This window comes from Cherax quadricarinatus, chromosome 19 (genome assembly GCF_038502225.1).
Source record: "Cherax quadricarinatus isolate ZL_2023a chromosome 19, ASM3850222v1, whole genome shotgun sequence".
Lineage (NCBI taxonomy): Eukaryota > Metazoa > Arthropoda > Malacostraca > Decapoda > Parastacidae > Cherax > Cherax quadricarinatus.
This window is the reverse complement of record NC_091310.1, coordinates 8860528-8882363: the sequence shown is the minus strand read 5'-3', so window position 1 is coordinate 8882363 and position 21836 is coordinate 8860528. Positions and strand designations below refer to the sequence as shown.

At 40.6% G+C, this 21836-nt stretch overlaps 1 protein-coding gene across 2 annotated transcripts in view; it reads right to left on the bottom strand.

Moving 5' to 3' along the window:
• The window catches only part of LOC128688206 (pre-mRNA-splicing factor 38B), a 395211-nt gene that overhangs the window by 17593 nt on the left and 355782 nt on the right, over window positions 1–21836 (bottom strand). For both annotated transcript variants that reach the window (XM_070086545.1, XM_070086546.1), the window contains exon 8: window positions 6750–6872. In XM_070086545.1, the coding sequence (XP_069942646.1) occupies window positions 6750–6872 (123 nt within the window). The remainder of the gene's footprint in view (window positions 1–6749; window positions 6873–21836) is intronic.

Below are 21836 nucleotides of genomic sequence, written 5' to 3'. Positions count from 1 at the left end.
CGCTATTGTGTAAATCTGGAAGAACAGACCACGTGAAATCAAGTGCGACGGGCGAGGAAATGATAGAAATCATCAATGCAGGAGAGAGACCGAGTACGATTCAAAATGGGTAGGAGTACCCGTGTTTAAAACATGAAGAGGATGAGATGCAAGAAGTCTCTCTAACTAATCACCACAAGTGTCGCAGTGGGGCCCTCCCCACAGGTGATGGTGAGCATTAAAATCACCCCACAACAATATGGGTGGTGGTAGAGATGAAATTATAAATGTGATATCAGAGATACAGAATGCAAGGGAAGGAGACAGATAAAGAGAGGAAACTGTAAACCACCTGTGTAAATAAATACGAGCTGCAGTATAATGCAGCGAGGAACAAATAAAAACTTGTTGATACAATATATCAATGCATACAAGATGCAACCTTTCATTAAAAGAATCGTCTGGTAGATGATCGGAAGAATGTATCAGCAAGTAGCCCAAAACGGGGCGAATGACAGCAGAACGAATTTTGGGCTCTTGCAACCCAACACATACTGGGGACAACTGGGTGAGCAACAACAGGAGTTCTCCTCAATTGCCCCTAAGGCCATGAATATTCCATTGTAAAAGACATTATGTACAAAAATAAAATGACAACAATAAGAAATGATAAAATCTATGGGCTTTTAGTATCAGTAAAATTAACGTGTGGGGGTAACGGTAAGCGTGTTAGCAAGGAAGAATTAGAATATTGCGGAGGAATCAATTGTTGTATGGGTCATGAAATAGAAGAGGTAGATGGAGGCGTGTTGGTTGCCATCGGGGGTGCCGTCTCCACTATAAAAAGCAGCGCTGTATAGCCCTTGTGGTTTAGCGCTTCTTTTTGATTATAATAATAATAATCCACTATAAAAACCTTTTTTTTTTATTGTTTAAAAAGAGCGCATTTTTCCCAGCGTCCCAGAATTTTGTCATACTGTGCACACTGAATGCACAGACCCATTCTCTCATGTCTAGGCAACTCAGGCCTATCATGCCAAGGTTGAAAGCAAGTAAAATAAAACGTAGATCTACGTTCGGAGCGCTACGTATGTGAATGTAGATCTATGTTTGGACAGTTTAAGGGTTAATATATGTTAGTGTAAACCTGTTATCTAGCATTTATATGCATTTATAAGTGGAAAAAAGGGTGTTCCACTTTATGGCAATTTCCACTTAATGGCAGTAGCCTGGAAGCTAACCTAAATTGCAGTAGAAGTGGAGGGTAACTGTACAGGAGAAGGGGTTATTAGCCCCTTGCTCTCGGCATTTTAGTCACCTATGACACTCACAGCTTACAGAAGAATTCTGTTCCCCTTCCCCATAGAGATAAGAGGAAATAAACAAAAAGAAGAACTAGTAAGAAAATAGAAGAAAACCCTGAGGGGTGTGTATATACAGTGGTCCCTCAATAATAGTCCGGCTCGATAGTCGTCCTTTTCGGAAATCGTCGCATTATTCTCGTCCAAACATTGGCTCGCAAATGGTAGGTTTACTTGCTAATTGTCTTTCATCCAGGACGCGTACTCACGCTCTGAGCCGCCTCAGCCTCCCTTCCCAGCCAGTGCGCCATTGTTTACCAGTGAGCGACAGTCCCCTCACTTGTTCATACGAAATATTTCATAATATTCCATTTATTTTAGTGCTTGCAAGTACTAAATAAGCTACCATGGCTCCAAAGAAAGCTCCTAGTGAAAAGCCTTTGGTAAAGAAAGTGAGAAATATGATTGAATTTAAGAAAAACATCATTGAACAATATGAAAGTGGCATACGTGTGGCTGAACTGGCCAGGATGTATAACAAATCCCGTACAACCATATCTTCCATCGTGGCCAAGAAAAATGAAATCAAGGAAGCTGCTGTTGCAAAGGGGGTAAATATGCTGACAAAAATGAGATCAACAGTACTCGAAGATGTGGAGAAGTTATTATTGGTGTGAATAAACGAGAAACAATTAGGCCAGCAAAGGTTGGTTTGAGAGATTTAAGAAGCGTAGTGGCATACACAGTGTGATAAGGCATGGTGAAATGTGGGGTAGGATAGAAAGATTTATTGAGAAGCATCACCCTGAGAAGGATGTTGCAAGCCATATCGGCAACTTGTACAGTGACGGAGTCTTGGCCCATTTTAGGGAAGTTTTAAAGAGACGCTTGAAACAGCTCTCTGGACACTTTTTTTGTGAGACAGGACTCCAGTGACTCTCAAGCTGGTCCTAGTGGCATTAAGAAACAGAGAAGAGAAGTAACCCCAGAAAAGCACTTGGTGCCTGAGGTGTTGATGGAAGGGGATTCCTCTTCCAAACAGTAACTAATGCAATCTCCTCCTCCTCCAGTCTTCTATACACTAAGAAGAATCGCCAATAGAGGTAAGTGTTATGCTGTTAATGTTTCATTCATCATGTCCCATTGTATTGTTTATGTACTACATCTATATTTCATGTGAAAAATTTTTTGTTTTAATACTTCTGGGTGTCAGGAACGGATTAATTGTATTTACATTATTTCTTATGGGGAAAATTGATTCGAAAATTGTGTTTTTTAATAATCGTCGCACTTCCAGTAACAGATTAACGACGATAAATGAGGGACAACTGTATATGCTTGTACATGCATGTGTAGTGTGACATAAGTGTAAGTAGAAGAAGCAAGACGTACCTGAAATCTTGCATGTTTATGAGACAGAAAAAAGACACCAGCAATCCTACCATCATGTAAAACAATTACAGGCTTTCGTTTTACACTCACTTGGTAGAACAGTAGTACCTTCCCGAGCGGTTGCTGTTTACCAACCTACTACCTAGTTTTTTTTTTTTTCAACAAACTGGTCGTATCCCACTGAGGCAGGGTGGCCCAAAAAGAAAAACAAAAGTTTCTCTTTTTAAATTTAGTAATTTACACAGGAGAAGGGGTCACTAGCCCCTTGCTCCTGGCATTTTAGTTGCTTCTTACAACACGCATGGCTTACGGAGGAAGAATTCTGTTTCACTTCCCCATGGAGATAAGAAGAAATAAACAAGAACAAGAACTAGAAAGAAAATAGCAGAAAACCCAGAGGGGTGTGTGTATATATATATATGCTTGTATATGTATGTGTAGTGTGACCTAAGTGTAAGTAGAAGTAGCAAGACGTACCTGAAATCTTGCATATTTAGGAGACAAAAGACACCAGCAATCATATCATCATTTAAAACAATTACAGGCTTTCGTTTCACACTCACTTGGCAGGACGGTAGTACCCCCCTGGGTGGTTGCTGTTTACCAACCTACTACCTAGGTGTCAGAGTTATTTAGATTAAACCAAGATTCACCAAGAACAGGACTATCTAGATGATGTGATGAAGTGCATGTGGGTAATCCTTTCTTTGGAATGTACTATGAGGCAGAGGAGAGAGGCAGACTGGGTAGGCAAAGGCAGAAGAAGAAGGGAAAAGGCAGATCCAAGATAAGGGATGAGGGGTGAGGCAAGAAAGATGGGAGTGAGGAGTGTGTGGAAAGGGTGAGGGAAGGGTGCAGAAACAAGAAAAGACACCCATGATGAAGGATCTGGGAAGACACCCATGATGAAGGATCAAGGAGAAGAGTAGAGTAAAAAAATCACATCATACATCCCATACACGTCAATTGGTGGGTCTAATGTGCATTCACAAATGCACTGATATTATAGGTTGTTAGACAGCAACCACCCAGGGAAGTACTACCGTCCTGCCAGATGACTGTGAAACAGAAACCCGTAACTGTTTTGCATGATGGTAGGATTGCTGGTTTCTTTTTCTGTCTCATAAACACGCTAGATAACAGGGATATCTTGCTACTCCTACTTACACTTTGGTCACACTTCACAGACACGCACATGCATATATATATACGTACATACATCTAGGTTTTTCTCCTTTTTCTAAATAGCTCTTGTTCCTCTTCATTTCTTCTATTGTCCATGGGGAAGTGGAAAAGAATCTTTCCTCCGTAAGCCATGCGTGTCGTATGAGGCAACTAAAATGCCGGGAGCAATGGGCTAGTAACCCCTTCTCCTGTAGACATTTACTAAAAAAGAGAAGAAGAAAAACTTTATAAAACTGGGATGCTTAAATGTGCGTGGATGTAGTGCGGATGACAAGAAACAGATGATTGCTGATGTTATGAATGAAAAGAAGTTGGATGTCCTGGCCCTAAGCGAAACAAAGCTGAAGGGGGTAGGGGAGTTTCAGTGGGGGGAAATAAATGGGATTAAATCTGGAGTATCTGAGAGAGTTAGAGCAAAGGAAGGGGTAGCAGTAATGTTGAATGATCAGTTATGGAAGGAGAAACGAGAATATGAATGTGTAAATTCAAGAATTATGTGGATGAAAGTAAAGGTTGGATGCGAGAAGTGGGTCATAATAAGCGTGTATGCACCTGGAGAAGAGAGGAATGCAGAGGAGAGAGAGAGATTTTGGGAGATGTTAAGTGAATGTATAGGAGCCTTTGAACCAAGTGAGAGAGTAATTGTGGTAGGGGACCTGAATGCTAAAGTAGGAGAAACTTTTAGAGAGAGTGTGGTAGGTAAGTTTGGGGTGCCAGGTGTAAATGATAATGGGAGCCCTTTGATTGAACTTTGTATAGAAAGGGGTTTAGTCATAGGTAATACATATTTTAAGAAAAAGAGGATAAATAAGTATACAAGATATGATGTAGGGTGAAATGACAGTAGTTTGTTGGATTATGTATTGGTAGATAAAAGAGTTTTTACGAGGATAGTGAGGCTCAAGTTAGAGTATGTAGGAAAGAGGGAAATTTTTTCCCAGTAAAAGTAGGCCTTAGACAAGGATGTGTGATGTCACCGTGGTTGTTTAATATATTTATAGATGGGGTTGTAAGAGAAGTAAATGTGAGGGTCTTGGCAAGAGGCGTGGAGTTAAAAGATAAAGAATCACACATAAAGTGGGAGTTGTCACAGTTGCTCTTTGCTGATGACACTGTGCTCTTGGGAGATTCTGAAGAGAAGTTGCAGAGATTGGTGGATGAATTTGGTAGGGTGTGCAAAAGAAGAAAATTGAAAGTGAATACAGGAAAGAGTAAGGTTATGAGGATAACAAAAAGATTAGGTGATGAAAGATTGGATATCAGATTGGAGGGAGAGAGTATGGAGGAGGTGAATGTATTCAGATATTTGGGAGTGGACGTGTCAGCGGATGGGTCTATGAAAGATGAGGTGAATCATAGAATTGATGAGGGGAAAAGGGTGAGTGGTGCACTTAGGAGTCTGTGGAGACAAAGAACTTTGTCCTTGGAGGCAAAGAGGGGAATGTATGAGAGTATAGTTTTACCAACGCTCTTATATGGGTGTGAAGCATGGGTGATGAATGTTGCAGCGAGGAGAAGGCTGGAGGCAGTGGAGATGTCATGTCTGAGAGCAATGTGTGGTGTGAATATAATGCAGAGAATTCGTAGTTTGGAAGTTAGGAGGAGGTGCGGGATTACCAAAACTGTTGTCCAGAGGGCTGAGGAAGGGTTGTTGAGGTGGTTCGGACATGTGGAGAGAATGGAGCGAAACAGAATAACTTCAAGAGTGTATCAGTCTGTAGTGGAAGGAAGGCGGGGTAGGGGTCGGCCTAGGAAAGGTTGGAGGGAGGGGGTAAAGGAGGTTTTGTGTGCGAGGGGCTTGGACTTCCAGCAGGCATGCGTGAGCGTGTTTGGTAGGAGTGAATGGAGACAAATGGTTTTTAATACTTGACGTGCTGTTGGAGTGTGAGCAAAGTAACATTTATGAAGGGATTCAGGGAAACCGGCAGGCCGGACTTGAGTCCTGGAGATGGGAAGTACAGTGCCTGCACTCTGAAGGAGGGGTGTTAATGTTGCAGTTTAAAAACTGTAGTGTAAAGCACCCTTCTGGCAAGACAGTGATGGAGTGAATGATGGTGAAAGTTTTTCTTTTTCGGGCCACCCTGCCTTGGTGGGAATCGGCCAGTGTGATAATAATAATAATAATAATAATTATTACAATATTACATAACAGAAAATCCTCTATTTTTTGGTGTGAATAAAAATTCTTTATGTAAATAAAAATATCAAAATGAAATTTGTGTGTGAAGCCTGGAAATGTAACTAATTAACAGAGGAAATGTTATTTTAGTGCCAAGAATGCCTGCATTGTTTATTCTGGACCCTATTTTGAAACTGGAATATTTTGAACTGTGTGAAATTGGCCAAATTACCAATTTCTGATTACTTTACTGGGTAGTTGAAATAGTTGACTGGGCAATTTCCTGTGCTCAATAGATAAAATGGAACACATAGTAGCCAAATAGCTACAAATTTGGTCTAATGGAACTATGTAATTTACTGAAAATAGGAGTCAAAGTGGGCAAAATTGCCGATGCATAAATATTGTTGACATGGCAAAATTTGCAAGAACGTAATTTTGTCAGTTTTTTTTTTTTATCAAATTTCATACTTTTTGTTTTATTACGTTCAGAAAAAGATTCTCTACCATTTCCTAAGGAAAAATAACTTTTTTTTTTTTTTCATTTTCTGATTGGGGGTCAGGACCCTCAAGGGGTTAATTACAAAATAGTCTGTCATTGCTACAATCACAGGAAAACAATGTCTTCTTGATCCACCACAACTGCCACTATCACCAATCCACTTCACACTTTTTAATCAGTTAAACTGAAGGTGTACTGTAATATTATAACAGAAAACAGTAATCCTGGTGCACTAGGGAGGCAACTTGACTATGAAACTACATTAACATACCTGCCTTCTTTCTTCTTTTCCTTCTTAATGCGATATTTCTCTCGCTCTAGCAGGTCAGCAAAGTCTCGAGGATTTCTATCATCCACATATCTGTCACTGCGGTGACGATGTTTCTTATCCCGGCTGTAACACAAGTATGTCATGTTATTTAATATACAGCAGTCTATATACTACCTTATACCTCTCATATATACTACATGCTTATTAAACACACCCACACTGCAAAGCTGAGCATTACAAATATGTAATCACACTTATATACAAATATATGCGCATTAAAATTCACTATTTGCACAGTGGAACCTCAAATTTCAAACTTAATCTGTTCCAGGAGCTAGTTCTAAATTTGAAAAGTCTGAAATTCGAAGCAATATTTCCCATAAGAAATAATGGAAATGCAATTAATCCGTTCCAGAAACCCAAAAATATTCACAAAAAAAAAATACATTTTATAGAGATTAATTACAGTTTTACATAGACACAACAAATGCTATAGTCTTTAATTATGTATAGTAATATAAAATAACATTTTTACTTACCTTTATTGAAGATTGGTGATGGCATCTGGAAGATAGGGAGGAGGAGAGAGGGAGTTGGGGTTATTGTTTGGAAGGAGAATCCCCCTCCATGAGGACTTCCGGTATCAAAGCCCTCTCTGGGGTTGCTTCCCTTCTCTGTATTTTAATGCCACTAGGACCAGCTTGAGAGTTATTGTACCCCAGTCTCACAAAATAACTGTGTACAGTCCTCTGTTTCTGTCTCACAAAATAACTGTCCACAGTCGTCTGTTTCTGTCTCACAAAATAACTGTCTACAGTCCTCTGTCTCACAAAATAACTATCCACAGTCGTCTGTTTCTGTCTCACAAAATAACTGTCCACAGTCGTCTGTTTCTGTCTCACAAAATAACTGTCCACAGTTGTCTGTTTCTGTCTCACAAAATAACTGTCCACAGTCGGCTATTTCTGTCTCGCAAAATAACTGTCCACAGTCGTCTGTTTCTGTCTCACAAAATAACTGTCCACAGTCCTCTGTACATCCTGGCAAGCTCAACAAGTCTCACTCCAATCTCATACTTCTGTATTATTTGCTTCTTCACATCTATGGTGTTTCTCACTTTCTTTACCACAGGGGTACTGCTAGCAAGTTTCTTTGGGCCCATGGCAGCTTATTTCACAGCCCCATGAGAACTAAACACAATTAAATAATCGTAAAATGTGTGAAAGAGATCACAGGTTAGTGTTCACTCAAGCATAAACAAAGATAGACTGCTCACGGTGCCTGCAAGGGGAAGCGGACAGAGCGGGCCAGCGGACAGGTCCCGTACCCGGTGGTCCGAAAATAGGGGCGCGTTCGATAATAGGGGCACAGTTTGTCTGAAAAAATGGTCTTATTTTCGAAACGTTTGATATGTGATACGTTCGATTTTTGAGGTTCCACTGTATTTTCATCTGCTCAAATTATGTACTAGCAGGATTTTACAATATTTTTATATTAATTCTGCATAGGATTTTTGCATCACTTGCCAAACATGCTTATATAATTTGAGATTCTTTTTGGCACAATTTTTTTTTAACCCTTAAACTGTCCAAACGTAGATCTACATTTTTTCAACATTTGAAAGTATGTAAAAAAAGTAGATCATCTTTTTTGTTTTTTACATTTGAAAACATGTAAAAAAACTTTGATCTACTTTCTTTTTGTTATATTTGAAAATATGTAAAAAAACTTTGATCTACTTTCTTTTTGTTATATTTGAAAACATGTAAAAAAACTTTGATCTACTTTCTTTTTGTTATATTTGAAAATATGTAAAAAAACTTTGATCTACTTTCTTTTTGTTATATTTGAAAATATGTAAAAAAACGTAGATCTACTTTCTTTTTGTTATATTTGAAAACATGTAAAAAAACTTTGATCTACTTTCTTTTTGTTATATTTGAAAATATGTAAAAAAACTTTGATCTACTTTTGGAGCACTACGAATGTGAACGTAGATCTGCTTGGACAGTTTAAGGGTTAACTTGACAGCCTTCCTGCCAAGGTAAGGTAACCCAAAGAAGAAAAAACATTCACCAACATCTATTCAATTGCCATACTTCCATTAGAAAGCTGACATCACAATCTGATTACCTCTCTGACTGCAACATATTATATTATTGGAAAAGGTACTGAACTTTGTAGGATCAGATTGGTAACAATTCCACAGAGAGAAGATATTTTTCTCTTCACTGTTCACATGTTCCTTTAACTCTTTAACTGTCATGGAGTTGATCAATGCATCTCCACTAGCACTCCAGGCGTGGATCAACACCCTATTTTTCCTGCGTTCAAATTTTGCACCAGAGACCTGATAGGCCTCGGCAGTAGAGGATGGGCTTGTGCACTTGTTGTGCACCGTATTAAAAGATCTGGGACTACATAGTACCTTGTAGGATCACCAGTTCATCTTAGCACCAGCCAGAGCTAACAGCATGGCAAGCCCCAGGGATTCACTCATGTCATGTCATACTAACACTCACATTTTTGAGAAAAGTGATGCTGACCCCGTTTTAGTGGCTTTGGGATGGATGTGGCTGCAGGTGATCAAGGAAATATTGAAAACCTCAGTAACCTAGATGATCCATATGCAACATTCATGACACACATACTTTCAATTTTGATGCCACTAGTAGTCTGGAAGTGGCATCCTGCTATAGCAAGTACAGTGGACCCCTGGATTAAGACGTCATAGGATTAAGTAATAATCGGATTAAGTAGCGTTTCTGCATCAAAATACTGGCTTGGTTAATGACACAGAACTTGGTTAAAGTCACTCGTCCCGAACGTGTCCGCGTGCCGTGAGCGACCCGGCCACTCCATGTACAGCCAGTGTGCCATTGTTTACAAGCCAGTGAGGGCGATTCCGTGCACATGCAATACATTTTGTATTATTCCATTGTTTTAGTACTTGTAACTGCTAAATAAGCCACCATGGGCCCAAAGAAAGCATCTAGTGCCAGCCCGTTGGTAAAAAGGGTGAGAAACACTAGAATTCAAGACAGAGATCCTCTCAAAATACGAAATTGGAGTGCGTGTCTCCGAGCTGGCAAGTTTGCATAACAAACCCTATACAACCATCGCTTCTACCTTGGCCAAGAAAAAGGCAATCAAGGAAGCTGTTGTTGCGAAAGGTGCAAATATGCATACAAAACAGAGATTGCAAATACAGTGGAACCTCAAATATCGAACTTTCTTCGGTCCAGAAGGCTGTTCGAGTGGCTTTACCGAATGAATTTATTCCCATCAGGAATATTGTAAATTAGATTAGTCCATTTCAGACCCTCAAAAATACACTTATAAAAGCACTTACAAAAATAATTATTTTTATTTTTTATTATCACACTGGCCGATTCCCACCAAGGCAGGGTGGCCCGAAAAAGAAAAACTTTCACCATCATTCACTCCATCACTGTCTTGCCAGAAGGGTGCTTTACACTACAGTTTTTAAACTGCAACATTAACAACCCTCCTTCAGAGTGCAGGCACTGTACTTCCCATCTCCAGGACTGAAGTCCGGCCTGCCGGTTTCCCTGAACCCCTTCATAAATGTTACTTTGCTCACACTCCAACAGCACGTCAAGTATTAAAAACCATTTGTCTCCATTCACTCCTATCAAACACGCTCACGCATGCCTGCTGGAAGTCCAAGCCCCTCGCACACAAAACCTCCTTTACCCCCTCCCTCCAACCTTTCCTAGGCCGACCCCTACCCCGCCTTCCTTCCACTACAGACTGATACACTCTTGAAGTTATTCTGTTTCGCTCCATTCTCTCCACATGTCCGAACCACCTCAACAACCCTTCCTCAGCCCTCTGGACAACAGTTTTGGTAATCCCGCACCTCCTCCTAACTTCCAAACTACGAATTCTCTGCATTATATTCACACCACACATTGCTCTCAGACATGACATCTCCACTGCCTCCAGCCTTCTCCTCGCTGCAACATTCATCACCCATGCTTCACACCCATATAAGAGCATTGGTAAAACTATACTCTCATACATTCCCCTCTTTGCCTCCAAGGACAAAGTTCTTTGTCTCCACAGACTCCTAATTGCACCACTCACCCTTTTCCCCTCATCAATTCTATGATTCACCTCATCTTTCATAGACCCATCCGCTGACACGTCCACTCCCAAATATCTGAATACATTCACCTCCTCCATACTCTCTCCCTCCAATCTGATATCCAATCTTTCATCACCTAATCTTTTTGTTATCCTCATAACCTTACTCTTTCCTGTATTCACTTTCAATTTTCTTCTTTTGCACACCCTACCAAATTCATCCACCAATCTCTGCAACTTCTCTTCAGAATCTCCCAAGAGCACAGTGTCATCAGCAAAGAGCAACTGTGACAACTCCCACTTTATGTGTGATTCTTTATCTTTTAACTCCACGCCTCTTGCCAAGACCCTCTCATTTACTTCTCTTACAACCCCATCTATAAATATATTAAACAACCACGGTGACATCACACATCCTTGTCTAAGGCCTACTTTTACTGGGAAATAATTTCCCTCTTTCCTACATATTCTAACTTGAGCCTCACTATCCTCGTAAAAACTCTTCACTGCTTTCAGTAACCTACTTCCTACACCATACACCTGCAACATCTGCCACATTGCCCCCCTATCCACCCTGTCATACGCCTTTTCCAAATCCATAAATGCCACAAAGACCTCTTTAGCCTTATCTAAATACTGTTCACTTATATGTTTCACTGCAAACACCTGGTCCACACACCCCCTACCTTTCCTTCATCTGCTATCCTATTCTCCGTCTTACTCTTAATTCTTTCAATAATAACTCTACAACACACTTTGCCAGGTATACTCAACAGACTTATCCCCCTATAATTTTTGCACTCTCTTTTATCCCCTTTGCCTTCATACAAAGGAACTATGCATGCTCTCTGCCAATGCCTAGGTACCTTACCCTCTTCCATACATTTATTAAATAATTGCACCAACCACTCCAAAACTATATCCCCACCTGCTTTTAACATTTCTATCTTTATCCCATCAATCCCGGCTGCCTTACCCCCTTTCATTTTACCTACTGCCTCACGAACTTCCCCCACACTCACAACTGGCTCTTCCTCACTCCTACAAGATGTTGTTCCTCCTTGCCCTATACACGAAATCACAGCTTCCCTATCTTCATCAACATTTAACAATTCCTCAAAATATTCCCTCAATCTTCCCAATACCTCTAACTCTCCATTTAATAACTCTCCTCTCCTATTTTTAACTGACAAATCCATTTGTTCTCTAGGCTTTCTTAACGTGTTAATCTCACTCCAAAACTTTTTCTTATTTTCAACAAAATTTGTTGATAACATCTCACCCACTCTCTCATTTGCTCTCTTTTTACATTGCTTCACCACTCTCTTAACCCCTCTCTTTTTCTCCATATACTCTTCCCTCCTTGCATCACTTCTACTTTGTAAAAACTTCTCATATGCTAACTTTTTCTCCCTTACTACTCTCTTCAAATCATTCCACCAATCGCTCCTCTTCCCTCCCGCACCCACTTTCCTGTAACCACAAACTTCTGCTGAACACTCTAACACTACATTTTCAAAACCTACCCCATACCTCTTCGATCCCATTGCCTATGCTCTCATTAGCCCATCTATCCTCCAATAGCTGTTTATATCTTACCCTAACTGCCTCCTCTTTTAGTTTATAAACCTTCACCTCTCTCTTCCCTGATGCTTCTATTCTCCTTGTATCCCATCTACCTTTTACTCTCAGTGTAGCTACAACTAGAAAGTGATCTGATATATCTGTGGCCCCTCTATAAACATGTACATCCTGAAGTCTACTCAATAGTCTTTTATCTACCAATACATAATCCAACAAACTACTGTCATTTCGCCCTACATCATATCTTGTATACTTATTTATCCTCTTTTTCTTAAAATATGTATTACCTATAACTAAACCCCTTTCTATACAAAGTTCAATCAAAGGACTCCCATTATCATTTACACCTGGCACCCCAAACTTACCTACCACACCCTCTCTAAAAGTTTCTCCTACTTTAGCATTCAGGTCCCCTACCACAATTACTCTCTCACTTGGTTCAAAGGCTCCTATACATTCACTTAACATCTCCCAAAATCTCTCTCTCTCCTCTGCATTCCTCTCTTCTCCAGGTGCATACACGCTTATTATGACCCACTTCTCGCATCCAACCTTTACTTTAATCCACATAATTCTTGAATTTACACATTCATATTCTCTTTTCTCCTTCCATAACTGATCATTCAACATTACTGCTACCCCTTCCTTTGCTCTAACTCTCTCAGATACTCCAGATTTAATCCCATTTATTTCCCCCCACCGAAACTCCCCTACCCCCTTCAGCTTTGTTTCGCTTAGGGCCAGGACATCCAACTTCTTTTCATTCATAACATCAGCAATCATCTGTTTCTTGTCATCCGCACTACATCCACGCACATTTAAGCATCCCAGTTTTATAAAGTTTTTCTTCTTCTCTTTTTTAGTAAATGTCTACAGGAGAAGGGGTTACTAGCCCATTGCTCCCGGCATTTTAGTCGCCTCATACGACACGCATGGCTTACAGAGGAAAGATTCTTTTCCACTTCCCCATGGACAATAGAAGAAATAAAGAGGAACAAGAACTATTTAGAAAAAGGAGAAAAACCTAGATGTATGTATATATATATGCATGTGCGTGTCTGTGAAGTGTGACCAAAGTGTAAGTAGGAGTAGCAAGATATCCCTGTTATCTAGCGTGTTTATGAGACAGAAAAAGAAACCAGCAATCCTACCATCATGCAAAACAGTTACAGGTTTCTGTTTCACAGTCATCTGGCAGGACGGTAGTACTTCCCTGGGTGGTTGCTGTCTACCAACCTACTACCTACTACAAAAATACACTTACATAATTGGTTGTGTTGGGAGCAGTTCGATTTTTGAGGTTCCACTGTACTCGAAGATGTGGAGAGATTGTTTTTGGTGGATCAACAAGAAACAATTATCAGGATATAGTGTTTTGCAGTCAATTATATGTGAAAAGGCAAGGCAGTTGCATGATGATCTCGTTAAGAAAATGCCTGAAACTAGTGCTCAAATTCGTGAATTTAAGGCCAGCAAAGGTTGGTTTGAGAGATTTAAGAATCATAGTGGCATACACAGTGTGGTAAGGTATGGTGAGGCTGCCAGTTCTGACAAAAAAGCTGCTGAAAAATATGTTCAGGACTTCAAGGGGTACATAGAGGCTGAAAAATTAAAACCCCAACAAGTGTTCAATTGTGATGAAACAGGCCTCGTTTTGGAAGAAAATGCCAAACAGGACCTACATTACTCAGGAGGAAAAAGCACTGCCAGGACACAAGCCCATGAAAGACAGGCTAACTCTCATGTTTTGTAGTAATGCTAGTGGTGACTGCAAAGTGAGGCCTTTACTTGTGTATCACTCTGAAAATCCCAGTGTGTTCAAGAAAAACAGTGTCGTCAAGACTAAATTGTGTGATGTGGAGGGTAAACAGTAAGGCATGGGTCACAAGGGACATTTTCCTTGACTGGTTCTGTGATGTGTTTGGCCCCAGTGTGAAAAAATACCTCCTGGAAAATAAATTGGAACTCGAGTACCTCTTGGTAATGGACAATGCTCCTGCTCATCCTCCAGACTTGGAAGAGCAAATGGTGCTGGAGTTTAGCTTCATCAAAGTGAAATTCTTGCCCCCTAATATGGCTCCTCTCCTCCAGCCCATGGACTAACAGGTCATTTCAAATTTCAAGTAACTGTACACCAAAGCAGTGTTTCAAAAGTGCTTTGAAGTGATCTCAGACACTGAAATGGCCCTAAGAGAGTTCTGGAAAGATCACTTCAGTATCCTCACTTGCATAAGACTTATAGGTAAGGCTTGGGAGGGAGTGACTTTACAGGACTTAGAACTCTGCTTGGAGAAAATTGTGGCCAGAATGTGTACAAGAGAGGGCTTTTGAAGGGTTAGGGGCTGATCCTGAGGAGCCTATGCAAGTTGTGGAATCTACTGTGGTATTAGGGAATTCCATGGGGTTGGATGCGAGTTTGGAGGATGTGAAAGAGTTGGTGGAGGATGACGATGAAGAGCTAACCACTACAGAGCTGCAAGAGCTTGAGGTGCAACACCAACAGACCACAGCTCAGAAATTTCCTTCAGAGGAGGAGGAAGGTGCCCTCTTCAAAGATTAATAACCCTTTGGGGGTCGCCAGGAACCTCTCAAAGACTTGTTCTCAGGGTCGCCAAAATTTAAAAAAAAAAAAAATTCTTATAAAAAGATAGAGAATCTTTTCCCAATCATAATGACACCAAAAGTATGAAATTTCATGGAAAACTTACGGAATTATGCTCTCACAAAGTTAGCGGTCTCGACGATGTTTACGCATCGGCGATTTTGCCCACTTTGAGCCCTATTTTCGGCCAAATCCAATGTACTAGTCGACAAAAATCATAACTATTTCGCTAGAACTCCAATTTTTCAATCAAATGAGTACAAGAAACCACCCATTTACCGATTTCAACTATCCAATAAAGTGGTCAAAACTTAGCAATTTTGCCAATTTCACACAAATTTCAAAAGATGCCAATTTCCGAATAGGGTCCAGAATAAACAAGAAAGACATTCCTGGCACCAAAATAACAAGTTCTCTGTTCGTTAGTCACATCCGCAGGCCCCCATTATATTTCTTTGGCTTTCCACTTTGAATTTTTATTCTTACAAAAAATAGAAGATTTACTGTTATGCAGACTACTGCATTAGTGTAAAAATGGTATAAATAATATCAGCGCACTTGTGAAAGAATATTAGACTCACCAGTTGGCGTGTATTGGATGCCTGGCACGATTTGTTTACTTTTGAACTTTGGTAAAAATCGAACATTTCTGCTACTTTGAGCTCAATTTCAAGGTACTTTTCATTGTAAAACCTTCTCAATTTCTGTAATATGTCTTCCATTCTATAAAATGAGACCAAGAAAACTAGAATACAACAATAAATACAATACGAAAATACAGTGCAAAGTTGCTGTTTTCCAAAAACACGATCAAAGTTTTTTTTTTCTCATTATGCACTGTGTGCTGCAGGATTTTTTTTATACTGCGCACACTGACCACATAGATCCATTCTTTCATATGTAGGCCTACCAGCTTTCTCTCACTAGATTTGAGGGCGCTAGAATTTAGGCGTACTAGTACGTCAAAAACCCTGGGGCGTAAGCCGTACTAGTACGGCCGAAACCCCCAAAGGGTTATCAAGGACATTTGTGCAAAGTGGACTGAAGTGCAAACATTTATGGATGAACATCACCCTGACACAGCTGTTGCAAGCCATGCTGGCAACATCGACAATGACAATGTTGTGTCCCATTTTAGGGAACTCTTAAAGACATGCCAGAAACAGAGCTTTCTGGACAGATTTTTGGTGCAACAGGGGTCCAATGACTCTCAAGCTGGTGCTAGTGGCATTAAAAAACAAAGAAGGGACGTAACCCCGGAATGAAAAATTACCTGGGTGGGCTAAATTGGGATGACCTGACTATGGGTCAGGGAGGTGACCTTGGTTGCCAATATGACGTTTTTCAGAGCATACTTCTAGCTGCCCAGACAACTTTTGTTCCGAGTAGGGAAATTAGACCTAACAAAACTGATCCCAAATGGATGAACAATAGATTAAAACATCTCACTGGTCAAAAGAGAGGCATATATAGGCATATCAAAAGAGGGGATGAGCAGTTAAGAAAACACTATACAGTGTTCCCTCGCCTAACGATGGCATCACATAACGTTAAATCCACCTAGCGATACATTTTAACGCAAAAAATTTGCCTCGGCTAGTGCTAAAAAACTCGCTCAACGCTATTCGTCCAAGACACGTCCATGTGCGGCCTGAGCCAGCCTCACTTGTTCCGCCAGTGGCATTGTTTACAAGCCAGCCTCCGTGGTCACATCCAAGCATACAATCGGAACATTTCGTATTATTACAGCGTTTTTAGTGATTTCACCTGCAAAATAAGTGACCATGGGTTCCAAGAAAGCTTCTAGTGCCAACCCTACAGGAATAAGGGTGAGAATTACTATGGATATGAAGAAAGAGATCATTGCTAAGTATGAAAGTGGAGTGAGTGTCTCCGAGCTGGCCAGGTTGTATAGTAAACCCCAATCAACCATCGCTACTATTGTGGCCAAGAAAACGGCAATCAAGGAAGCTTTTCTTGCCAAAGGTGAAACTTTGTTTTCGAAACAGAGATCACAAGTGATAGATGATGTTGAGAGACTGTTATTGGTGTGAATAAACGAAAAACAGATAGCAGGAGATAGCATCTCTCAAGCGATCATAAGTGAAAAGGCTAGGAAGTTGCATGAGGATTTAATTAGAAAAATGCCTGCAACTAGTGATGATGTAAGTAAATTTAAGGCCAGCTAAGGTTGGTTTGAGAGATTTAAGAAGCGTAGTGGCATACATAGTGTGATAAGGCATGGTGAGGCTGCCAGTTCGGACCACAAAGCAGCTGAAAAATATGTGCATGAATTCAAGGAGTACATAGACAGTGAAGGACTGAAACCTGAACAAGTGTTTGTGACAAAACAGGCCTGTTTTTGGAAGAAAATGCCAAGCAGGACCTACATTACTGAGGAGGAAAAGGCACTCCCAGGACATAAGCCTATGAAAGACAGGCTTACTCTGTTAATGTGTGCCAATGCTAGTGGTGATTGAAAAGTGAAGCCTTTATTGGTGTTTCACTCTGAAACTCCCAGAGCGTTCAGGCAAAAGAATATCCTCAAGGCTAATTTGTATGTGCTGTGGAGGGCAAACAGTAAGGCATGGGTCACTAGGGACTTTTTCTATGACTGGTTACACCATGCATTTGCCCCCACTGTGAAAAATTACCTAACTGAAAAGAAATTAGACCTTAAGTACCTCCTGGTGTTAGACAATGCCCCTGGTCATCCTACAGACTTGGCAGAGCGACTTTGTGGGGACCTGAGCTTCATTAAGGTCAAGTTTTTGCCTCCTAATACCACTCCTCTCCTGCAGCCCATGGACCAGCAGGTCATTGCAAACTTCAAAAAACTGTACACAAAAGCTCTGTTTGAAAGGTGCTATGTAGTGACCTCAGAAACTCAATCGACTCTAAGAGAGTTTTGGGGAGATCACTTTAATATCCTCAATTGTGTAAACCTTATAGGTAAGGCTTGGGAGGGAGCGACAAAGAGGACCTTGAACTCTGCTTGGAAGAAACTGTAGCCACAATGTGTAGACCAAAGGGATTTTGAAGGATTTGAGGCTAACCCTGAGAAGCGTATGCCAGTTGAGGAATCAATTGTGGCATTGGGGAAGTCCTTGGGGTTGGAGGTTAGTGGGGAGGATGTGGAAGAGTTGGTGGAGGAGGACAATGAAGAACTAACCACTGATGAGCTGCTAGATCATCTTCAACAGCAAGAGGCCACACCTGAGGAAACTGCTTCGGAGGAGGGGAGAGAGAAATTGAAGAAGTTGCCTACTTCAAAGATTAAGGAAATATGTGCAAAGTGGCTTGAAGTGCAAACCTTTATGGATGAAAATCACCCTCAGACAGCTGTTGCAAGCCGTGTTGGCAACCTGTACACTGACAATCTTGTGAACCACTTTAGGAAAGTCATAAAGGAACGAGAGGTACAGACCTCTATGGACAGATATGTTGTGTGACAGAAGTCCAGTGACTCTGAAGCTGGTCCTAGTGGCATTAAAAGAAGAAGGGAAGTAACCCCAGAAAAGGAGCTGACACCTCAAGTCCTAATGCAAGGGCATTCCCCTTCTAAACACTAAGATCATCAACACTCTCCACTCCTCCCATCCCATCAATCATCACCAGATCTTCAATAAAGGTAAGTGTCATGTAACTGTGCATGTCTTCTTCAGTTTGTATCAAAATTAATATTTCATGTGGTAAAAGTTTTTTTTTTCATACTTCCGGGTGTCTTGCACGGATTAATTTGATTTCCATCATTTCTAATGGGGAAAATTAATTCGCCTAACGATAATTTCGACTAACATTGAGCTCTCAGGAACGGATTAATAGCGGTATGCGAGGGTCCACTGTATTCAATTAGAGAGAGAAATAAAAAAAAGGTATAAGAAAATCAAAAAGGGATTGTGAGGCTAAGGTCGCAAGGGATTCAAAGACTAACCCAAAAGGGTTCTTTCAGGTATACAAAAGTAAGATTAAGGTCAAGATAGGCCTACTTAAGAGTAACTCAGGTCAGATCACTGACAGTGATAAGGATGTGTGTGAAATTCTCAATACCTACTTCCTCTCAGTTTTTGCCCAGGAAAATTCTAACGAAATTCCTGAAATAATAGATTATATAGGACGATAATAAATTATGCCCAATTGTGGGAACTGGCGACATGGTCCTCAGACAAATAGAGAAATTAAAACCTAACAAATCCCCAGGCCCTGATGAACTGTTTGCAAGGGAATTTAAAGAGGAACCTAGCATACCTTTGGCTAATCTTTTTAACATATCACTACAAACTGGCATAGTGCCTGATAAGTAGAAAATGGCAAATGTAATACCTATTTACAAGGCAGGTGACAGGTCCTTGGCTTCGAACTATAGAGCAATAAGCCTTACCTCCATTGTGGGAAAATTTATGGAATCAATAATTGCCGAAGCAATTCATAGCCATCTTGATAGGCACAGATTGATTAATGAATCTCAACACAGTTTTACCAAGGGGCGTTCCTGTCTTACGAATTTACTAACTCTTTTCAATAAGGTGTTTAAGGAGGTAGATCATGGTAATGAATATGATATTGTGTATATGGACTTCAGTAAGGTTTTCAATAGAGTTCTGCATAAGAGGCTTTTAAGGAAACTTAAAGCACACAGAATAGGAGGAGAAATTTTTTCCTGGGTAGAGGCATGACTGACAAATAGGCAGCAGAGTTTTTGCATAAATGGGGAAAAATCAGAATAGGGGCACGTCACAAGCGGTGTTCTGCAGGGGTCAGTGTTGGGCCATTTATTGTTCACAATTTACATAAATGACATAGATGAGGGAATAAATAGCTACATAAAGAAATCTGCTGATGACACCAAAATAGGCCATTCAATTCACTCTAATGAGGACCATAGAGCACTTCAGGATGATTTGAATAGACTGATGCAGTGGTTGGGGAAGTTCTGGTCACCGTATTACAGAATGGATATAAATGCACTGGAAAACGTACAGAGGAGGATGAAAAAGATAATCCCATGTATCAGGAATCTTCCCTATGAGGATAGAATGAGGGCCCTGAATTTGCACTCTCTCGAAAGGTGTAGAATTAGGGGGGATATGATCGAGGTGTATAAACGGAAAACAGGAATAAATAAAGGGGATTTAAATAGCGTGCTGAAAATTTCCCGCCAAGACAGGACTTGCAGCAATGGTTTCAAGTTGGAAAAATTCAGATTCAGGAAGGATATAGGAAAGCACTGGTTTGGTAATAGAGTTGTGGATGAGTGGAACAAACTCTTGAGTACAGTTATTGAGGCTAAAACATTGTGTAGCTTTAAAAATAGGTTAGATAAATACATGAGTGGGTGTGGGTGGGTGTGAGTTGGACCTGACTAGCTTGTGCTACTAGGTCTGATGCCTTGCTCCTTCCTAAAGTTAAAGTGACCTGACTAGGTGGGTCATTGGGCTAATCCGAGAGGGGGGGGACATGGACCTGCTTCGTATGGGTCAATAGGCCTGCTGCAGTGTTCCTTCTTTCTTATGTTCTTATGTAAAAGGACTTGGTACCTGAAGTCCTTATGGAAGGGGATTCCCCTTCCAAACACAATACAAGGCATAAGGCCCTTTTCAACATCCATCGAGTAAAACTCTCACTATGCAAGAACGCTAGGCACATAAAAGGCCCAAAGATCTGGAACTCGCTGCCAGAACAAATCAAGGACCCCCAGGCAACTTATAAATTTAAAACTCTGCTAAAAAATCATCTTTTATTTTTTTTAACAAGTCGGCCGTCTCCCACTGAGGCAGAGTGACCCAAAAAAGAAAGAAAATTATTTTCATCTTCATTCAACACTTTCACCTCACTCACACATAATCACTGTTTTTGCAGAGGTGCTCAGAACACAACAGCTTAGAAGCATATACCTATAAAGATACACAACATATCCCTCCAAACTGCTAATATCCCAAACCCCTCCTTTAGAGTGCAGGCATTGTACTTCTCATTTCCAGGACTCAACTCCGGCTATATAAAAATAACCGGTTTCCCTGAATCCCTTCACTAAATATTACCCTGCTCACACTCAAACAGATCGTCAGGTCCCAAATACCATTCGTCTCCATTCACTCGTATCTAACATGCTCACGCACACTTGCTGGAAGTCCAAGCTCGTCGCCCACAAAACCTCCTTTACCCCCTCCCTCCAACCTTTTTGAGGACGACCCTTACCCCGCCTTCCTCCCCATACAGATTTATACACTCTCCATGTCATTCTACTTTGATTCATTCTCTCTAAATGACCAAACCACCTCAACAATCCCTCTTCAGCCCTGACTTATACTTTTATTAACTCCACACCTTCTCCTAATTTCCACACTCCGAATTTTCTTCATAATATTTACACTACACATTTCCCTTAGACAGGACATTTCCAGTGTCTCCAACCACATCCTCGCTGCTGATTTTCTTCTTATTATTCTTTTTAGTAATTATTACAGGAAAAGGGGTTACTAGCCCATTGTCCCCGGCATTTTAGTAGACCTTTACAACACGCATGGCTTACAGAGGAAAGATTCTTATTCCACTTCCCCATGGATATAAAAGGAAAAGTAATAACCCCAAGAACTATTAAGATAAAATTAAAGAAAACTCAGATGAGTGTGTATAAATAAACATGAACATGTATGTGTAGTGTGACCTAAGTGTAAGTAGAAGTAGCAAGACGTACCTGAAATCTTGCACGTTTACGAGACAGAAAAAAGACACCAGCAATCCTACCATCATGTAAAACAATTACAGGTTTCCGTTTTTCACTCACTTGG